The sequence below is a fragment of the Electrona antarctica genome (genome assembly GCF_951216825.1).
Source record: "Electrona antarctica genome assembly, contig: scaffold_532, whole genome shotgun sequence".
Classification (NCBI taxonomy): Eukaryota; Metazoa; Chordata; class Actinopteri; order Myctophiformes; family Myctophidae; genus Electrona; species Electrona antarctica.
The window spans coordinates 32,501-53,538 of NW_027637756.1; the positions used below are offsets into that span (position 1 = coordinate 32,501).

General features: G+C 45.3%; 1 protein-coding gene across 1 annotated transcript in view; it reads left to right on the forward strand.

Moving 5' to 3' along the window:
- The window catches only part of LOC306918682 (uncharacterized protein KIAA0825 homolog), a gene marked incomplete at both ends in the record, with an annotated part of 46,009 nt that extends 27,109 nt beyond the window's left edge, over positions 1–18,900 (forward strand). The window contains 3 exons of the mRNA XM_079531563.1: positions 21–189; positions 6,118–6,288; positions 18,094–18,900. Of these exons, the coding sequence (XP_079387689.1) occupies positions 21–189; positions 6,118–6,288; positions 18,094–18,900 (1,147 nt within the window). The remainder of the gene's footprint in view (positions 1–20; positions 190–6,117; positions 6,289–18,093) is intronic.
- Between the last annotated feature and the right edge of the window lie 2,138 nt (positions 18,901–21,038).

Consider the following 21,038-nt stretch of genomic DNA (forward strand, 5'->3'; position numbering starts at 1 on the left):
TCTCTCTCCGTCCCTCCCAGTGTGTTTGAGCGAGGAGGAGGAGGAGGAGGAGGAGGAGAGGGCGGAGGGGGAGCGTCGTCGGCTGAACTGACTGAGCAGAAAATGCTCCTGATACTGCTGGAGCTGTGCCACAGAGCAGGTGGCAGTGACTACCTGAGGCAGATACATCACACCATCCAAGGCAATGAGGTAGTGAAAAGCCCCCTCCTCTCCCCCACAATTAGGTGGCTGCTGCATGTGGCCTGCAGCCGCAGGCTGTCTGCGTGGGGGTCTGGCTGGCTGTCTGCGTGGGGGTCTGGCTGGGTGGGTCTGGGGGCTGAGGCAGGCGTCTGGGTGGCGGGCAGTGTTGCCAGATCCTGCCAGAGAAATAAGCAATCTATGAAAACAAGTAGTGATGTCAGGTATTATCGGACGATGAATGCATACAAATGTAATATCGTAAAATCGAGTCGATCGACAACAACCGGAGGTAATAATAAATCTATCGCGACTAGCGACTGGACCGCTGAGCGCCGTCTAACACAGGATCTTTTTTCAGAATTAGACGGGATGATTTAGATCGTTTTATGATCGTTTTAAGATTTTCGTTTTCGTCAGCTAAACAGGCAGGGGAGATTTTCCATGACGTGTCACTTTTTGACACGTCATCGGATCGGGCAACAAGCGCTCCAAGGCTCTACTCCACTTTAGATAAGAAACAAGCCAACACAAAAAGCAGCATCCCCGCAATTACCAATATGTACAACAAGCGATTTTACAGGAAAAGCAAGCCCAAAGCCACTTATAATAAGTGGACATGGCAACGGTGAGGGAGAGAGGGTGGGTGGATTTGATGGTCAGTTGGGGGGTGGGTGGGTATTGGATGCACTGACGGCCCCAGGACCCTCAGAAGCTGTACTGTACAATGGTTGTGTGGCGCATGGCTTGCCACATCACACATGTAAGAGTAATTAGGGCTCTGGTGGTTGTGCCAATGTGCTGACATCAGGGATCCATGGCCTGGAGAGCTGGCACTGCACAGTGACTGGAGCTGGACACAAAGGGTTAGCTACGGATAAGACTGGTGAAAACACAGTCACTCCACTTAACCACTTCAAGGGACAGTTCACTTTCAAGCATGTTTGCAGGGGTCATTTCAATTACAATAGTGCCAAAACCTCAAATAAAATATTCATGTGCCTAATTTAAAAAAAAATAACAGATTTTTATTTATTTTCTGTGGAGGCATTTAGAGCTGAATCAGGTCTCCTGTGGCCTCCGTTCCACGTAGCCTGGCGTCACCAGACTTTCCACCTCGGAGGGAAAAAAAAGTTGTTTTGGCGTCACTTTGTTTTGGTTCCCCCAATCCCCATTTAAATGTTGAATCGAGTAGAACTACTATAGTTTAGTCTCGCCAGTCACTACGAGTTGGGATAGAAGATGGATATTACCAAATTCACTATTACTAGAAACTGAATTATGCCACATCAAGGGTTTTATAGGGTAGGCTCTAATATTATGATGCAGGGAAATATTTAGGCTCATTTTATACTTGTTCCTGTTTGGTGGTTCCAGCCTGTATGACTACAAACCAGTGACATGGCGTAGATTCTTTAAGCGCCTGACAGAATCAGAAACCCTGAAACGGTTCCACGTGTTGGACTTTCATGCCAACTCCATAATGTCGCGCTATACTTTTTTATATTGGTACATATTGATGTTGATCACGTCTGAGCATCACGTCTAGCAAGTTAAAATAGCACTTACATTACAGCGTTTTTTTTCTCTTATTTGTCATATTTGTAACACTTTGTTTGTATGATGCCTGCCTGCGGTTTGTTTATCAGTGATGTTTTAGAATCGTAAAAGAAAAAAACCCACGTTGGCTCACTGACATACTTAAATATAACAGCCTGTATGCCCAGCCAAGGTCAAGGTCAAGTCAAGGACAGCCGGGTCAGAATAGAGATGGAGGCTGCCGGGTGGAGAGGAGGGTTGGAGGCCGTGTCAGCCTGACTAATGGGGATATAGTGGAGACACACCAGGGTGCCACAGTGCACGCACGCACACACGCACACACACACGCACGCGCACGCACGCACACACACACACACACACACACTTGTATCACTATACTTGCGAGGACGTCAACATTTTAGGATGCTGACTTTTCTGAATGACATTTTTAATCATAATTCTTTTTGCGGAAGGGGTCATTTTCAACCCTATAGCCCTAAAGCTGGAAATAGCCTACCGTTTTTGCGCACGACAAAGTGTAAATCAGGCATAACCCTAGAGAGCCCCATAACGTGTTCCTTCCACGCGCTACGTCCAACCAGGGAAACAACCCCCCTGTCAGGTGTAAAGGAGCGACTTGGACACTCAGGCATGAAGGAAGCATGAGTTCAAGTCCGTTGCTCTCTCCAGGTTGGCGGAGGGTGTGTAGAGCCCAGGATCACATTAGATAATTGCCACAGGGGTGAAAAATGGGTTACAAAATCGTGGAATAAAAATTAGGAAAAAAAACAACCCTAGAGATTTTCGTCAGTGCTAAACCCCTTATACCTAAACTTCTTTGCCATTTTATTTTTTTACTATTTTGAAAAACATTTTTGAATATTTCAAATTGCCAATCCAAGCTCACAACGTCTCGATGTAGATCAGCTAGTTGAACTATTCAAAAATGTTTTTCAAAATAGTAAAAAAAAAAAAAAGAAGGCAAATAAGTTTAGGGATAAGGGCTTTAGCATGGACGAAAATAGAGCCCATAACCTCTGTGCCTAATCCTAAACCCCATCTGAACATTTAACCTCTGTGCCTAATCCTAAACCCCATCTGAACATTTAACCTCTGTGCCTAATCCTAAACCCCATCTGAACATTTAACCTCTGTGCCTAATCCTAAACCCCATCTGAACATTTAACCTCTGTGCCTAATCCTAAACCCCATCTGAACATTTAACCTCTGTGCCTAATCCTAAACCCCATCTGAACATTTAACCTCTGTGCCTAATCCTAAACCCCATCTGAACATTTTCCAAGTTGTAAATCTAACATTAACATTATCATTGCACATGTAGCGACGGGAATAAACGATGCGAAAATAGCAACGTGATTATTTCAAACAAATGTACTTGCACGGCACACACCCTACAGACACCTACAGTAACATACCACACCGTGTACTTTGGCCTTTTGGGTTGCGGCCCGCCTCCCTGTGGAACACACTCCCTAACCACATCAGAGACAACACACACACACACACACACACACACACACACACACACATGGCCTCTCCACATCTACAAAATGGCACGGTGCTCTCCAGTTGTCCTTTTATTTTCATCATCATCTATTTCTGAACACTTCTGATTAATTTCTACTTTTGCTGCTGGGGGCCGATCGGTCAGGGAATAGTTGGATGGAGAGGCTGGACGTTGGAGGTGGAGGACAGCCCATAAAAGCTATCTGAACATCATTATTACATTTCTACTTCTGTTGGGCCGGTCCACCTGGGAATACAGAGATAGAGAGCCCATCGCGACGTCCCTTCATTAGGACATCTGTGGGTGTAATACTAATAATAAGACATTCAAATTGCCAATAATAATCTCCTAATTGGCTAATTTCCTGTCTGTGCTCACTTTATTTCTCATAGACCGTGGGTCTTCAGAGTTGCTACTGGGGCTGGTCTCCAAATCTTTGTGAAATCTTTGTGAAATAGGAACCTTTCCTTCGCATTAGCCACGCATCCCTCTATTCGGTGCGGAAGATTAGCCAAGAAATAGCAGATCTACTAGCTTACAACACGCTGAGCGTGTAGATTGGCTATAGTTTCATCATTTGGTGTAGTAGAACAGGGGTTCTCAACGTTTTTGGCCGGGGACCCCCGGAAATGCTTTGGCAATGGCTCGGGACCCCCGCCCCGCCCCCTCCCGACCCCCAATATAAATTGACTGCTACAATAACCTTAACCCATTTTGGGCAGGAACCCCTTTTGGTGTTTTAAGCATTGTTATAATTTAGCTATTGAAAAATAGCAGATCTACAAGCTCATAGCGCGCCACCGAGTGGCGCGCTACGAGCTTGTAGGTCTGCTATTTTAGAAAAATCGTGAAAATAAAAATTTAAAAACATCTTTTTTTTTTTTTTTTTTTTTTTTTGAAAATAATTTGGGGACCCCCTAAAATAATTTGGCGACCCCCCGAGGGGTCGCGACCCACGGGTTGAGAACCCCTGTAGTAGAACATGCAGGAAAGAGCAGACCAAGTACAGAGCCTAAGGTACTGAGGTAATAAGTAAGAGTTTTAAATGTCTGAAGTGAAAGTCTGATCATAGTGCTGTCAATGAAAGCCTATGAAAAAGTCTGTAGTATATGGTATGTAGTTGGGAGTCTCTGCTTCATCTCTGTCTAGGCTAAGTGTGTGTGTGTGTGTGTGTGTGTGTGTGTGTGTGTGTGTGTGTGTGTGTGTGTGTGTGTGTGTGTGTGTGTGTGTGTGTGTGTGTGTGTGTGTGTGTGTGTGTGTGTGTGTGTGTGTGTGTGTGTGTGTGTGTGTGTGTGTGTGTGTGTGTGTGTGTGTGTGTGTGTGTGTGTGTGTGTCCTGACACTGTTGCAAAATGTTACGCTTTGAGAAAGTTTACTGCAACTTTAAGCTACAACTTATGTTTTGCTCTTAAACTTTCCATCTCTCTCTGTGTGTCAATAATGTCCTCCAGTCACTGGATGAAAACCCAGTGTTGTGTTGGTCAATATCTCAGTCCAGTGACTGGATGAAAACCCAGTGTTGTGTTGGTCAATACCTCAGTCCAGTCACTGGATGAAAACCCAGTGTTGTGTTGGTCAATATCTCAGTCCAGTCACTGGATGAAAACCCAGTGTTGTGTTGGTCAATATCTCAGTCCAGTGACTGGATGAAAACCCAGTGTTGTGTTGGTCAATATCTCAGTCCAGTCACTGGATGAAAACCCAGTGTTGTGTTGGTCAATATCTCAGTCCAGTGACTGGATGAAAACCCAGTGTTGTGTTGGTCAATATCTCAGTCCAGTGACTGGATGAAAACCCAGTGTTGTGTTGGTCAATATCTCAGTCCAGTGACTGGATGAAAACCCAGTGTTGTGTTGGTCAATACCTCAGTCCAGTCACTGGATGAAAACCCAGTGTTGTGTTGGTCAATATCTCAGTCCAGTCACTGGATGAAAACCCAGTGTTGTGTTGGTCAATATCTCAGTCCAGTCACTGGATGAAAACCCAGTGTTGTGTTGGTCAATATCTCAGTCCAGTCACTGGATGAAAACCCAGTGTTGTGTTGGTCAACATCTCAGTCCAGTCACTGGATGAAAACCCAGTGTTGTGTTGGTCAATATCTCAGTCCAGTCTTGTTATTCAACTCTGCCTGCAGTGCTGCTGAGTAACATCAAATTATTATGGTAGATATCATATCGTCTCCTTTCGGGGTGGAAACATCATATGTCCAGAACTAGTGTTACTTTTCAGGTCTCAAATTCAAAAACAGCAAAAAGTCTACAAGCGTCACTTCGCACCGCGCTTCAAGCTTGTAGATCTGCCACTTTTGATGCTTTTGTGTGATCAAGTAGGATGTTAATTAACGAAAAACACAAATGTTTAGAATAATGATAAGAGGTGTCTGCCCGACAGTGACAATATACTTGAGCAATATGGACAAATTCTGTTCAAAAACTTTTTGAACTTTATTTACAACATGGCAGGGATGAGAGAACTAAGAAAGAGAGGCAGAATTGTCCAGAATCAAACTCGGAAGTGCTACTATATCTCTTATGTTACTTTAATACTTTTATATTGTTGGTTTCGGGCCGCGTTCCGTTTGGTTTTTTATGCTTTTGAAGTATGGAAGTATGGAAAGTATGTAAAAGTATGGAATTTCATTTCATACTTTTCCAGGTCCGGAAAAGTATGTAAAATGTAAAATAATGTATGGAAAAAACATTTATGTTTCCAGACTATTACTGCTTCTGTTTTGTTCTGTTTCAACATGCAGGGGACTCGGGTGGGGGGCTAGCTGGTTTCCACTAGGGAAAGATGATTATTTAGAAATGTCCTTTTTGTCTGATATTACATGTATGTAAGTGCCATTAGTCCCATCTCTCTGTTGGATTGCAGGAGCTGTTGATAAGGAAGCTGGCTGCGGCCACACATGGTGACCATGATGACGATGGAGGTTGTCCTCCCCGCTTGGTGACCTTTGACCTTGGTCCTGGGGATCGCACGGCTCCGCCCCGTTTCAACCCTCTCACCCAGTTTGACCACGTTGGCAACGAGAGACTAGATCAGGTGAGTTCGCCGTCCATGACCATGCATGGGTCATCATTAGCCTCGCCTTTATCTGCCTTTGCCATCCCCAAGCAGATTTAATGTTGTTCATGTGTCTATGAGGTGACAGTACTTCATTAGACACCCTGGAGTCGTTTTTATGTGCAATGGTGTATTAACTTTGTATTTAGGGTTTCTTCCTGGAGGCTGAACCCTTGACAGTCAAACGGGCCAATGAAATAAACAGTAATATAGTGACATCACACTATCAGCCCCTCCCTTAACCCCTCCCCCTTTATCATACAACTGCAGCTGTGGGTGCGGCTTCAGTTCAGGTGGATCCCCACCCATCACCACCCACCAGGCATACATAGGGTGCGTTCGGAAATGCGCACCGGGAGTGCACTCGCCTATTCGTTTGCATTGCACAGTGCCCTCAGTGCGCTATTTCCGAACGCGCCCTTTAATGAACTGGTGGGCGTGTCCACATAAAAGCATGATTTTAACAAATACTGTACGCTTTTTGGAAAAAAGTTATTCCTCCTTATATTATAATAATACCTGATGATCATGTTTTAGGGTGGAAAAAAATCGTGGCACTCCATCTTTAAGTCTGGCCCCTCTCAATTGTGGGAGGACTTCACAGCCTTTCGTCTGGAACCAGGCTATAACCAACCAGGGCCCAATATTCAAATATAAGGCGGGACATTGTGAGAAAAGAAAAATCGAACACTGAGAGGGATGAGCCTAATATCCACTCAGTGATATTAGTATCGCTATACGCGAGGCTAGGTCATCATCATCATCATCATCCCATTTGCCAAATTCCAATACCCCAACTTCAGTTGTGTAACGTAACTATAAGTACATTTACTCAAGTGCTGTACTTAATTGCAATACTGAGGTACCTTTGACTTTACTGGAGTATTTCCAGTTTCCAATACTTTTATTTCTACTCCACTACATCTAATATAAAATAGCCGATGTACAAGCTTAGCTGCTGACAACACAGATTTTGGGCGGGAACCCCTTTTGGTGTTTTAAGCATATATGTACTTTAGCTTTTTGAAAAATCGTGAAAATGTAGTGCAAATCTTTGAATATATATTCTTTCAGAGCGAACGTTTTTAACTTAAATGCTTCTGGGGGGTCCCTGGAACAACATATTTTCAGATGGGGGTCGGCGACCAATTACATATATTCTTGGGGGTCCTTGACATGAAAATGTACGAGAACCACGTATATAGAAACATGGGTTTTTCAGAAAACTGTCATTAGAAGACCTTGTCCTCAGGTCTAAATGGGTTAAGAGACAGTATGGGAAAAGTATTCCACACGACCTTGGTGGTGTGTAATGTGCTGGGGTCATGCTTGGGTCAGAGCTGCAGTTTTACCAATAACAAGTCATTTTAAACCACTTTAACCCTATTTTATACTTTGCTAATCAAAAATAGCAGATATACAAGCTCATATAGCGCCATCAAATTAAGGCATCTTTTTCCAGTCCTTTCTTTTTTTTTATCCCACGATTTTGTAACCCATTTTTCACCCGGTGCACTACTGCCCCTCTGCCAACCTGGGGAGAGCCCCGATCTGTGCTCATGCTTCCTTCAATGCATGAGGAGTGAGCAGGCAGCTGCTTATCACCTGGTAGGACGTCAGTCAGTCTCCTATATCTTATACCTGATTCTTCCTCAATTCTCTGTAGGTCTCTCACTCCTCTAGCTAGCGGGAGTCAGAAGTGAACATTTAACCCATTTTGGACTGAGGTCGATTAAAAACAAGTCTTCTAAATCCTAACATTCTTCTGAAAAACCCATGTTTTTATGTCAGTGGGGCTCAACCTTTTTCATGTCAAGGACCCCCAGAATTATCTCCATTGGGCCTCTCAAAATATGTAGTTCCAGGGACCCCCCAGAAGCAAATATTTTAGTTAAAAATGTTCGCTCTGAAATATATATTCAATGATTTGCGCCACATTTTAACGGTTTTTCAAAAATAGCAGACCTACAAGCTCGTAGCGCGCCACTCGGTGGCGCGCTATGAGCTTGTAGATCTTCTATTTTTCAATAGCTAACACCAAAGGGGTTCCCGCCAAGAATGGGTTAAAGGTGGGGATGAAAAAAAGTGCCACTTTTTTATTTCTTTTCGCCGCCTTTCTTTTTGCAAAGAGTTGAGCAGCAGTTAAAAAAGAGACAACGTGCTCTGAATGTTCACTACTTCACTTCTTCTCAAGACTTTGAACCCGGCTCACCTTGTACCACAGACCTCAATGTCCCCAGAGTAGGAACTGAGATGTGAACCTGTTAGATGTTCTGTCCTTAAATCGTTCGTGATATACGTCTCGCTACAGATAGTTTAACCCATTCAAACCGGGAAAGCATCTGTCGTGTCATTTTAGAATTCAGCCTATTGATAAGTAGCAGATCTACAAGCCGCGAGAGCTTATGCTATTTCTTAGGGCGCTCAGAGGTGATTTCACATTTCGCATTCACAATTTCTCTACTTTGGGTTTTCTGGTTCAACAAGTGTCAAAGGGTCATATCTTTTTTTCCAATTTCAATGAACAATACATCATATGAAAGCTTCCATTGTGTAGTTTCATAATAATATTAAGATGTCAAAAAGAAACTGAAAAGTGACCATGCCCCAATTTGTTTCAAACCACTGTATCCACACAGTGACAAATTGGGTGAGTATCCACATTTTAGAAAAATCTTGAAAGTGTTTGGGTTAGGATAGGGTTAACCCTAACCCTTTGAAAAAAAAGACAAGAAAGAGAAGAAATAATCTCTTCTGGGGGTCCCTGGCACAAAACAAATCAGATGGGTGGTCCGCTGCCAAATACATGGCATTTATTTAGGTCCTTTAGGCACAAAAACGACTGATTTAGGAGGCTGATTTGTTAGAATCAGACTCAGGTCTGTATGGGTTATGGTTCAACAGTGCACAGAGTTTAATTTTAATTTTTATTTTATTGTTTGACAATGTTTTTTTTCTTCTGTTTTACTAGATACGGTAGTAAAGTTTAGAAAGACAGAAATCCAAGGTCAGAGAGAAAGGAGACATCAGTTTTATAACAAGTTAAAGCAGCAATATTGTATGCAACTTTTTAAATGACTGCATGAGTATGATCATACGATAAAACTCGTCCAATATGTATGGTAGATTGATTGAAAAATGTATTAACAGTTTGCAGAATTACAGTACATTTCAAGCACAAACTCAATACCAAGGCTGTTAACTGTGAGTGGACGACCCAATTAAGCATTACACTTGTTTCCAACAGGGTCCACCATGTTCAAATCATCAAAAACATTTAGAGACGTACAAATAGACACTTCTATATAGACAAAGGACAGAACAGGAATTCATCATAAAGGAGGTAAAAAGGGAAAAGAAACATATACAGTGAGGGGAAAAAAAGGGGTGGGCGGTGGGGGGGATTGTTACGACCTTATATGGAGTCTAGAGGCTAAGGAGTAACACGTATAACTAAAAAGTAACACAAACCAGAGTGACCAAAAAAGTGAACATTTATTAATAATCGAGGTTACAGAAGTTGTTAGAAAATGTCAATAGGGAAAGCATATATCATCGGGGAGGCCAAGGCCAAAACAACAAACAAAACTCCACCCTACCTGAAAAGGAAAAGAGTTAAACTACGGCACTCCAAACAAAAATGACAATCTAAGCTCCCTAACTAAATATAAACAAAGTCAAAAAAATGCTAGCTACAAACACAGGGTTCAGAACATGGAGGTGACGGATGGCAAATGGGGCTGAAGTGGTGTTCATCTCAGGCTTTTATAATGGCTGGCTGATGAGATGAGGCCCAGGTGTGCCTCCAAACAAGCCACTCCTCCAATCTCCACTCGACTCCACCCACCAAATACCATGTAGGGCACAGAAATCACAAAAATCACTCAGGAGGGTTAACACACAATATGAGGCCACATAGGGCCGTAACAGGGATTCACGTTCAGCTCCGTTAATTTGTTTGTTTTCCTTGGAGGAGCTGTGTTGGGTCCCCAAGAGTATGCTCATACAATAACACTTGTACAAGATGTATGGTAGAGTTTTTGATTGATTGATAATGTTATTAGACAAAAATGCAACAGTACAGGGGTACAGTACAGGGTACAGTACAGGGTACAGTCCAGCATAGATGGTCCAAAAGGACAGCACCGAAGAAAGACCCTGCGGTCTTGTTTCCATTCGGGTCCCATACAGTTGGGTGCCACCGATATTGTCCCTTATCATTTGACCCATTTAGGCCTGACCTCAACATTTAAAAAAAAACCTTCTAAATCCTCCAGTTTTCTGAAATAAATATTTTCACGATTTTTCAAAAATAGCAGACCTACAAGCTCGTAGCGCGCCACTCGGTGGCGCGCTATGAGCTTGTAGATCTGCTATTTTTCAATAGCTAAATTATAACATAATGTTTAAAACACCAAAAGGGGTTCCCGCCCAAAATTAGTTAACTGTCCTTTTGCGCAGATCACGCAAACCTCAGCAAAAAGAAAAGGACAATATCGATGGCCTCCAACTGTATATCTCAAACATACACAACAACGTTGGAATAGTATGATCATGCAATAAAACTTATACAATAACAGAGCAGTGGTTCCCAAACGTTTTCGTGTCAAGGACCCCCAAACCAACATTTATTAGGCCACGGACCCCCCATTTGAAAACATAAGCCAGTGACCCCGATAAGGGAGGATTTTTATGGCTCTAGCGGTGATTCCGAAGCACATTCATTTCATGGACCCCCAGTTTCACACGCATTATGCTACAGACCCCCGACTTAATGGCATTTCTATCTCTGCATGGTACCCCAATTTATATAGTAAAAACCACTGTTAATTTAACTCTGAGAGTGTACAAATAATCCACGTTCTATCCATTCCATTCCATTTGGACACTCTCAGAGTTACAGACCCATAAGGGTCCATTTGGTTCATTGAGCTAGGTAACCCCTGGAACTCCCTCAAGTACCCCTAGGGGTCCCCGGACCCCTCTTTGGGAGGGTTTGCACATGCATAACATGAGTGGCCAATCAAGTGGCAAAGTGAGTTTAACGTCGTTCAATGCATGTGCTGTAGGACTACATGGGCTGAGAAGGCCGGTGTCATAACCCGGCCCGTTGGGCCATGACAAATTGAGGAGGACGCCGTAGCAGTGTTCAAAATAACAAGTTTATTTACAAAAGGGTAACTAATATTAACTTACTATAAAGAATGCTTACAGAATGTATGAGATGTGGAAGTCAGTATGATCAGTGGTGTCAGTGTGGATGTGTGGTTAGTATGGTGAAGGTGTGTTGTAGTGTGGATGTGTGGTTAGTATGGTGAAGGTGTGTTGTAGTGTGGATGTGTGGTTAGTATGGTGAATGGGTGTTGTAGTGTGGATGTGTGGTTAGTATGGTGAATGGGTGTTGTAGTGTGGATGTGTGGTTAGTATGGTGAAGGTGTGTTGTAGTGTGGATGTGTGGTTAGTATGGTGAAGGTGTGTTGTAGTGTGGATGTGTGGTTAGTATGGTGAATGGGTGTTGTAGTGTGGATGTGTGGTTAGTATGGTGAATGGGTGTTGTAGTGTGGATGTGTGGTTAGTATGGTGAATGGGTGTTGTAGTGTGGATGTGTGGTTAGTATGGTGAATGGATGTTGTAGTGTGGATGTGTGGTTAGTATGGTGAATGGGTGTTGTAGTGTGGATGTGTGGTTAGTATGGTGAATGGGTGTTGTAGTGTGGATGTGTGGTTAGTATGGTGAATGGGTGTTGTAGTGTGGATGTGTGGTTAGTATGGTGAATGGATGTTGTAGTGTGGATGTGTGGTTAGTATGGTGAATGGGTGTTGTAGTGTGGATGTGTGGTTAGTATGGTGAAGGTGTGTTGTAGTGTGGATGTGTGGTTAGTATGGTGAATGGGTGTTGTAGTGTGGATGTGTGGTTAGTATGGTGAATGGGTGTTGTAGTGTGGATGTGTGGTTAGTATGGTGAATGGGTGTTGTAGTGTGGATGTGTGGTTAGTATGGTGAATGGATGTTGTAGTGTGGATGTGTGGTTAGTATGGTGAATGGGTGTTGTAGTGTGGATGTGTGGTTAGTATGGTGAAGGTGTGTTGTAGTGTGGATGTGTGGTTAGTATGGTGAATGGGTGTTGTAGTGTGGATGTGTGGTTAGTATGGTGAATGGGTGTTGTAGTGTGGATGTGTGGTTAGTATGGTGAATGGGTGTTGTAGTGTGGATGTGTGGTTAGTATGGTGAAGGTGTGTTGTAGTGTGGATGTGTGGTTAGTATGGTGAATGGGTGTTGTAGTGTGGATGTGTGGTTAGTATGGTGAAGGTGTGTTGTAGTGTGGATGTGTGGTTAGTATGGTGAAGGTGTGTTGTAGTGTGGATGTGTGGTTAGTATGGTGAATGGGTGTTGTAGTGTGGATGTGTGGTTAGTATGGTGAAGGTGTGTTGTAGTGTGGATGTGTGGTTAGTATGGTGAAGGTGTGTTGTAGTGTGGATGTGTGGTTAGTATGGTGAATGGTTGTTGTAGTGTGGATGTGTGGTTAGTATGGTGAATGGGTGTTGTAGTGTGGATGTGTGGTTAGTATGGTGAATGGGTGTTGTAGTGTGGATGTGTGGTTAGTATGGTGAATGGGTGTTGTAGTGTGGATGTGTGGTTAGTATGGTGAATGGGTGTTGTAGTGTGGATGTGTGGTTAGTATGGTGAATGGGTGTTGTAGTGTGGATGTGTGGTTAGTATGGTGAATGGGTGTTGTGTGGATGTGTGGTTAGTATGGTGAATGGGTGTTGTAGTGTGGATGTGTGGTTAGTATGGTGAATGGGTGTTGTAGTGTGGATGTGTGGTTAGTATGGTGAATGGGTGTTGTAGTGTGGATGTGTGGTTAGTATGGTGAATGGGTGTTGTAGTGTGGATGTGTGGTTAGTATGGTGAATGGGTGTTGTAGTGTGGATGTGTGGTTAGTATGGTGAATGGGTGTTGTGTGGATGTGTGGTTAGTATGGTGAATGGGTGTTGTAGTGTGGATGTGTGGTTAGTATGGTGAATGGGTGTTGTAGTGTGGATGTGTGGTTAGTATGGTGAATGGGTGTTGTAGTGTGGATGTGTGGTTAGTATGGTGAAGGTGTGTTGTAGTGTGGATGTGTGGTTAGTATGGTGAATGGGTGTTGTAGTGTGGATGTGTGGTTAGTATGGTGAATGGGTGTTGTAGTGTGGATGTGTGGTTAGTATGGTGAATGGGTGTTGTAGTGTGGATGTGTGGTTAGTATGGTGAATGGGTGTTGTAGTGTGGATGTGTGGTTAGTATGGTGAATGGGTGTTGTAGTGTGGATGTGTGGTTAGTATGGTGAATGGGTGTTGTGTGGATGTGTGGTTAGTATGGTGAATGGGTGTTGTAGTGTGGATGTGTGGTTAGTATGGTGAATGGGTGTTGTAGTGTGGATGTGTGGTTAGTATGGTGAATGGGTGTTGTAGTGTGGATGTGTGGTTAGTATGGTGAATGGGTGTTGTAGTGTGGATGTGTGGTTAGTATGGTGAATGGGTGTTGTAGTGTGGATGTGTGGTTAGTATGGTGAATGGGTGTTGTGTGGATGTGTGGTTAGTATGGTGAATGGGTGTTGTAGTGTGGATGTGTGGTTAGTATGGTGAATGGGTGTTGTAGTGTGGATGTGTGGTTAGTATGGTGAATGGGTGTTGTAGTGTGGATGTGTGGTTCGTATGGTGAAGGTGTGTTGTAGTGTGGATGTGTGGTTAGTATGGTGAATGGGTGTTGTAGTGTGGATGTGTGGTTAGTATGGTGAATGGGTGTTGTAGTGTGGATGTGTGGTTAGTATGGTGAATGGGTGTTGTAGTGTGGATGTGTGGTTAGTATGGTGAATGGGTGTTGTAGTGTGGATGTGTGGTTAGTATGGTGAATGGGTGTTGTAGTGTGGATGTGTGGTTAGTATGGTGAATGGGTGTTGTGTGGATGTGTGGTTAGTATGGTGAATGGGTGTTGTAGTGTGGATGTGTGGTTAGTATGGTGAATGGGTGTTGTAGTGTGGATGTGTGGTTAGTATGGTGAATGGGTGTTGTAGTGTGGATGTGTGGTTAGTATGGTGAATGGGTGTTGTGTGGATGTGTGGTTAGTATGGTGAATGGGTGTTTTAGTGTGCAAATCAACCAGTAAAGGGAAACAAATAGAAGGGTGCTGTCATCTGGAGAGGGACACAGAGAATGGCTGGCAAGCCCTCTTTTATAGCACCCTGGGCAAGACCTACGCTGAAAAGACTATCAGCGGAAGTTGCGGGATTTTAGCGGAAGTATTGCCCAAGGAAATGACGTTGATGCTTTACAAATCAGTTTACATTCTCCGCGAATGAAACAAGTGTTGTGATTGGTCGGGAAAATATCGTATCCGGGGGAAATACATCTGACTGATGTTCCGGAGGATACATCCACCGATAGCTTCTCTGCCTTACGTTGTGACCAGGCTCTTCTTTTCGCAGAAAAGTAAGCCTGGGACCGAGGCTACTTTTATAGAGGTTCCAGGAGGAGCACTGGCCAGGTGCTCCTAATGCACCTAATGAGGAGTCTGAAGTGGGCCGACGCCCACATGATCTGTGGGGGAAACACACACACAGGGCAGTACCATAGACACAGCATAGGCCCTTTAGGCCAGGCCAAGGGCCCGTGACCATAGATATTATAAGAAATAGATGCCTCATTTGCCGCTGCAGTTCATTGGAGCGACGTGTATCCCAATGAAGGCGGAAGTGCAGTGCTGAAGGCTTTATAACAGTCATGACAATATACATTACAATACAAAACAAGACAAACAAACAAACAAACACAAACAACAAAGTTATTAACAATACAACATCAGAGCCAGGGGGATTAGATTACTAACAGAAAACATTAAAGAGTGAACACAAAGCAACAGTTCTCCGCAGCTTTCTTATTTAGAAGTGCTGAAGGCATTTGCTGAAGGCGACTGCGTCGCTGCCCAAGTGACGTCACTCATGCGACTCCTCCACGTCTCTCGCTGTCACTCAAGTGACTACTGGCCAATCACAGCGCGTCTTTTCCGGGACTTATGTTACGCACGCGGAAGCTTGACAAGCTTCCGCCTTGCTTCCGCTAATGCTTCCGCCTTCAATTGGTGACACACGCCTCAGAGCCGGAAAGGGCGTCTATGTATATATGTCTATGGCCGTGACAGCCGGGAAGTAGTTTTTTGCCACGTTCCCGCGTAACTTGCCGTATGATGCTTCTGCCATACAGTCTGGAGCACGGAAGCTCTGATCATGAGCAAAGCGTAAAGCGGAAGTGAAGCCTCCTCCCCACTTCCGTTTCGTCTTTACAGTCGTGCACATTTTATCCTAATATAAATAGAAATCATCTAAGCATATATAGCTTGCTGCTTAGCAGAAATGGAAATAAAAAGAAAAGCTCTAAAGATATTTTAAAATATATTTTTTTCAGACTCAGATTTTGGGAGGTGTAGTTCCAGACCTCATGCATTCGGAGATTGTGGAATACCGTAGTTGTCTGGCTACATGAGACGAGTGGTTCTGTAATGTATTTTTTTCCAGAAGAGATTTAAAGGAGCATTCAGTGATTTGGGTGATTTGGGAAAAAAAACGGTCCACCCGGTAACAAGATGTGCACATGCACACGCTCTACAGTGGGGGAAGTACAACAGACCAACAGCACGTGCACCAATGCCCGCCCCACTCGATCATGATTGGAAGAAGGCCCCTCTCATCCTGATTGGATGAAGGCTTTGCCACCCAAAGCCCAAACCGAAACTAGGGTTTTTTTAAAAACTCCTGGTCACCCAGTGTAACGAGGTCACCTGGTCACCCAGTGTAACGAGGTCACCTGGTCAACCAGTGTAACGAGGTCACCTGGTCAACCAGTGTAACGAGGTCACCTGGTCACCCAGTGTAACGAGGTCACCTGGTCACCCAGTGTAACGAGGTCACCTGGTCACCCAGTGTAACGAGGTCACCTGGTCACCCAGTGTAACGAGGTCACCTGGTCAACCAGTGTGACGAGGTCACCTGGTCACCCAGTGTGACGAGGTCACCTGGTCACCCAGTGTAACGAGGTCACCTGGTCACCCAGTGTAACGAGGTCACCTGGTCACCCAGTGTAACGAGGTCACCTGGTCACCCAGTGTAACGAGGTCACCTGGTCACCCAGTGTAACGAGGTCACCTGGTCACCCAGTGTAACGAGGTCACCTGGTCACCCAGTGTAACGAGGTCACCTGGTCACCCAGTGTAACGAGGTCACCTGGTCACCCAGTGTAACGAGGTCACCTGGTCACCCAGTGTAACGAGGTCACCTGGTCACCCAGTGTAACGAGGTCACCTGGTCACCCAGTGTAACGAGGTCACCTGGTCACCCAGTGTAACGAGGCGCGTCGTATAGAACGACCAATGTGCGTCCGTGTTTTTTTTGTTTTGAACTGAATTCTGGGAATCGCTGTTCATACAGACAACGTACGTATAGCTCCGTTAGTAGTCCGGCAAAAAGACTATACTAAAATGGATGTTACACATACTGACTATGAGATATCGCATGGGATTATAGGTGTGTTCACCTATGATGACATGCTCAGAACAGGCACGCTATATATATGGGCTGAAGTTGTTAAAGCGACTGCACTTAACAGGGGATACGGAAGAGGGGAAGGTACCCCGTATCTGCCTTCTTTTACTAGTCGTTTCCTTCTGATTTACAGACACGGGCAGGCTGAAGCATTTGGAAGTCTTTTTTCTTCTTCTTTTTGGCTGTATTAGTAGCATTAATTCTTATTCTTCCCCCCTCTTTTATCCTGTGTAATAATACCCGCTTTGCTGCCGTTGTTTTTGAAGAACAGTCACGTTCTAAAAGAAAAACAAAACGGCGACTGACTGGGGCCTGTTTTCTTTGCTTATCAGAGAGAGAGAGAGAGAGAGAGAGAGAGAGAGCTGCATAGCTTTGCATAGAAACACCCTATTAAGAGAATGATTAAAATGCCTTCACTGCTTCAGGTGCCTGTGTTGTTTGTCAAATACAATGGGGGGAGGAAGAGAAGAAGAAGAAGGAAAAAAAGCAAGGGCCATCAATCACCTGTGAGGAGAGGAGGGGAGTCGAGGGAAGGATGGAGCGAGAGACTTGACTTCTCCTCTTTTTTTTCTGTCAATAAAACTCTGCCCTGGAGTTAAGAGTGACATTTTGGCAATCAAAGCCAATCTGATTTTTATTTGCCTTTGCCAATATACTGCTGAGCACGTGCGTGCGTGCGTGCGTGCGTGTGTGCACATATTTGCATGCATGCCGTGTGTGTGTGTGTGTGTGTGTGTGTGTGTGTGTGTGTGTGTGTGTGTGTGTGTGTGTGTGTGTGTGTGTGTGTGTGTGTGTGTGTGTGTGTGTGTGTGTGTGTGTGTGTGTGTGTGTGTGTGTGTGTGTGTGTGTGTGTGTGAGAGAGAATGTGTGCATGCATGTGAGGGTGGGGGGGGGGGGGGGGGTTGGCAGGGTGCCATTAAAGACAGAGAAAAAGAAAATAATTTAAAAATCACAAGAGTAACGACCACCTCCCCAAAAATTGATTTATCTCTCAATAAATGACAGCTACATCCCCTCCCCAAATGGATTTATGAATTAATTGCTGTCTTATTGGAATAAAAACCCTCTTTGCGTGGACGTGATTGATCGCCGGGGGTGTCCGCGGCCCGCGGCGGGATTCTCTCTTGTTTGCCGGGGTCACAGCTGGAGCGCTAACGTACCGCCAAACCTGATTAATAACTAACGCAGTGCTGTGCTCGTGCTTCAACACAGGGCTCCGTGGCTGAGTGGGCGTGGAGCTGGCCCAGGCTGCTGCCTCTGGCCTACCGGGACATGAGGCCTCTCACCTTCACCACGCTATTGGCCAACAGGTACTGTACCGACCACACCTTCACCACGCTATTGGCCAACAGGTACTGTACCGACCACACCTTCACCACGCTATTGGCCAACAGGTACTGTACCGACCACACCTTCACCACGCTATTGGCCAACAGGTACTGTACCGACCACACCTTCACCACGCTATTGGCCAACAGGTACTGTACCGACCACACCTTCACCACGCTATTGGCCAACAGGTACTGTACCGACCACACCTTCACCACGCTATTGGCCAACAGGTACTGTACCGACCACACCTTCACCACGCTATTGGCCAACGGGTACTGTACCGACCACACCTTCACCACGCTATTGGCCAACGGGTACTGTACCGACCACACCTTCACCACGCTATTGGCCAACAGGTACTGTACCGACCACACATTCACCACGCTATTGGCCAACGGGTACTGTACCGACCACACCTTCACCACGCTATTGGCCAACGGGTACTGTACCGACCACACATTCACCACGCTATTGGCCAACGGGTACTGTACCGACCACACATTCACCACGCTATTGGCCAACGGGTACTGTACCGACCACACCTTCACCACGCTATTGGCCAACGGGTACTGTACCGACCACACATTCACCACGCTATTGGCCAACGGGTACTGTACCGACCACACATTCACCACGCTATTGGCCAACAGTGTACCGACCACACCTTCACCACGCTATTGGCTATAGTGTCGTATAGTCGAGTCCACCTAAAGCGAGTCCAAGTCAAGACCAAGTCGGAAGGGGGGGTCGAGTCCGAGTCAAGGCCGAGTGTGGCACGAGGACGAGTCTGGGTCGAGACCGACGGGTGGCGAGACCGAGTCGAGACCGAGACCAGATATTGTTTTTTTATATTGTATATATTATATATATATAGTGCGGATGCCCGGCTGTAGAGCACCGAGTCAGTAATTATGGAAGTTGGAGATCCATGTGCCTGCACCCGGCTATGCAATACAAGTTGTATATACCCGTGTCAGAGTTCCACCCATCTGTCTGTGTCCCTTTTATGCCCATATATGGAGATTTCGGTATCTCTCGCTCTGTGTCCCTTTATTCCTATATATATGTAGTTCTGTGGCAGGCATGCCCAAATATGGAGTGTTGTCAGAACAGTCCAGCTCCATATATTGCACATGGGCAGGGGCCCTGTCCAGAGCCCAGGCAGAGTCCTTTTGTGGTGGTTCTGGACAACCGTGGGTTCGACCGACTCGACACCGGGCACTGCACTCCCTGTGGGGGTGTGGAACACGTGTGTCGAATGTGAAGTCGCCGGGTCGAACGGTTCTCTGAGTTACGTGCATTGCAGCCGTACACACGTGTGAATGGAGCAAGAGACTTGTTCATTATGTCTCTTACCTGATTGAATAGTGAATAGTTTTTTCTCCCAAGTCCTCTCCTCTCCTCTCCTCTCCTCTCCTCTCCTCTCCTCTCCTCTCCTCTCCTCTCCTCTACCTCTCCTCTCCTCTCCTGTATAAATATTTATGCCGCTGTGTGACACATATTAGATGGCAATACTTCAGGTTGCTCCCTGTTCTCCATTCACAGCTGTCAACATTGCACACAGCCTTATCCATTCTAAATCGCGTGCACACACACACACACACACACACACATACACACACACACGCACACACACACACACGCACGCACACACTCGCACGCACGCACGCACGCACGCACGCACGCACGCACGCACGCACGCACGCACGCACGCACGCACGCACGCACGCACGCACGCACACCTTTCCAACAAAGGGCAAAGCTCTGCATCTCCCAAGGACGTTGGTCTAATAAGGGTATACGCACCCTACCCCTCTCTCTCTCTCTCACACATGCACACGCACACACACACACACACACACACACACACACACACACACCCTTGTGCACTACTGGTTGGTTGGCGCTTATAGTTGCACAACACATGTTATAACAGATACTGTTTGTGTGTGTGTAGTGTGTTTGAGTGAGCCACACATTACTATTGGATTATTCTTGATGGAGGGCTGAATAGAGCGAGAGAGAGAGAGAGATAGAGAGTGTGTGTTGGAGTTATGCTGGATTTCTATACTTCTTCATACGACAGAGTCACTTGCCGATCTACAAGCTCACAAAGCGCCGCAGATGCGACGAGTGAGCTTGTTGATCGGCCATTTTTTGTCACCCAACCATCAATCGGGATGCCTAGGAGACAGAGAGAGAGAGAGAGAGACACTGACTGACTGACTGATTATAGTTTATTAGCAGTTTGCAAAAAGTACAGAGGTGTACTTGATAACACAAATAGCCCTGAGGTACAAGAAGTCATCAATACTAGGAGCTGTAAAAATATATTTACAGAGGAAATGCTTCTTTTGGCAAGCTATAGGTGCTCTTTCATGGCGGATGTTGAAGGAAGGTATAGGGAGACACTGTTGGATGGTTGCTTTTAGGGCCTTCCACATTGTATATATAGGGAGACACTGTTGGATGGCTGCTGATAGGGCCTTCCACATTGTTGGATGGCTGCTGATAGGGCCTTCCACATTGTTGGATGGCTGCTGATATGGCCTTCCACATTGTTGGATGGCTGCTGATATGGCCTTCCACATTGTTGGATGGCTGCTGATAGGGCCTTCCACACTGTTGGATGGCTGCTGATAGGGCCTTCCACTGTTGGATGGCTGCTGATAGGGCCTTCCACTGTTGGATGGCTGCTGATAGGGCCTGCCACATATAGACACTGTTGGATGGCTGTTGATAGGGCCTTCCACACTGTTGGATGGCTGCTGATATGGCCTTCCACATTGTTGGATGGCTGCTTATAGGGCCTTCCACTGTTGGAT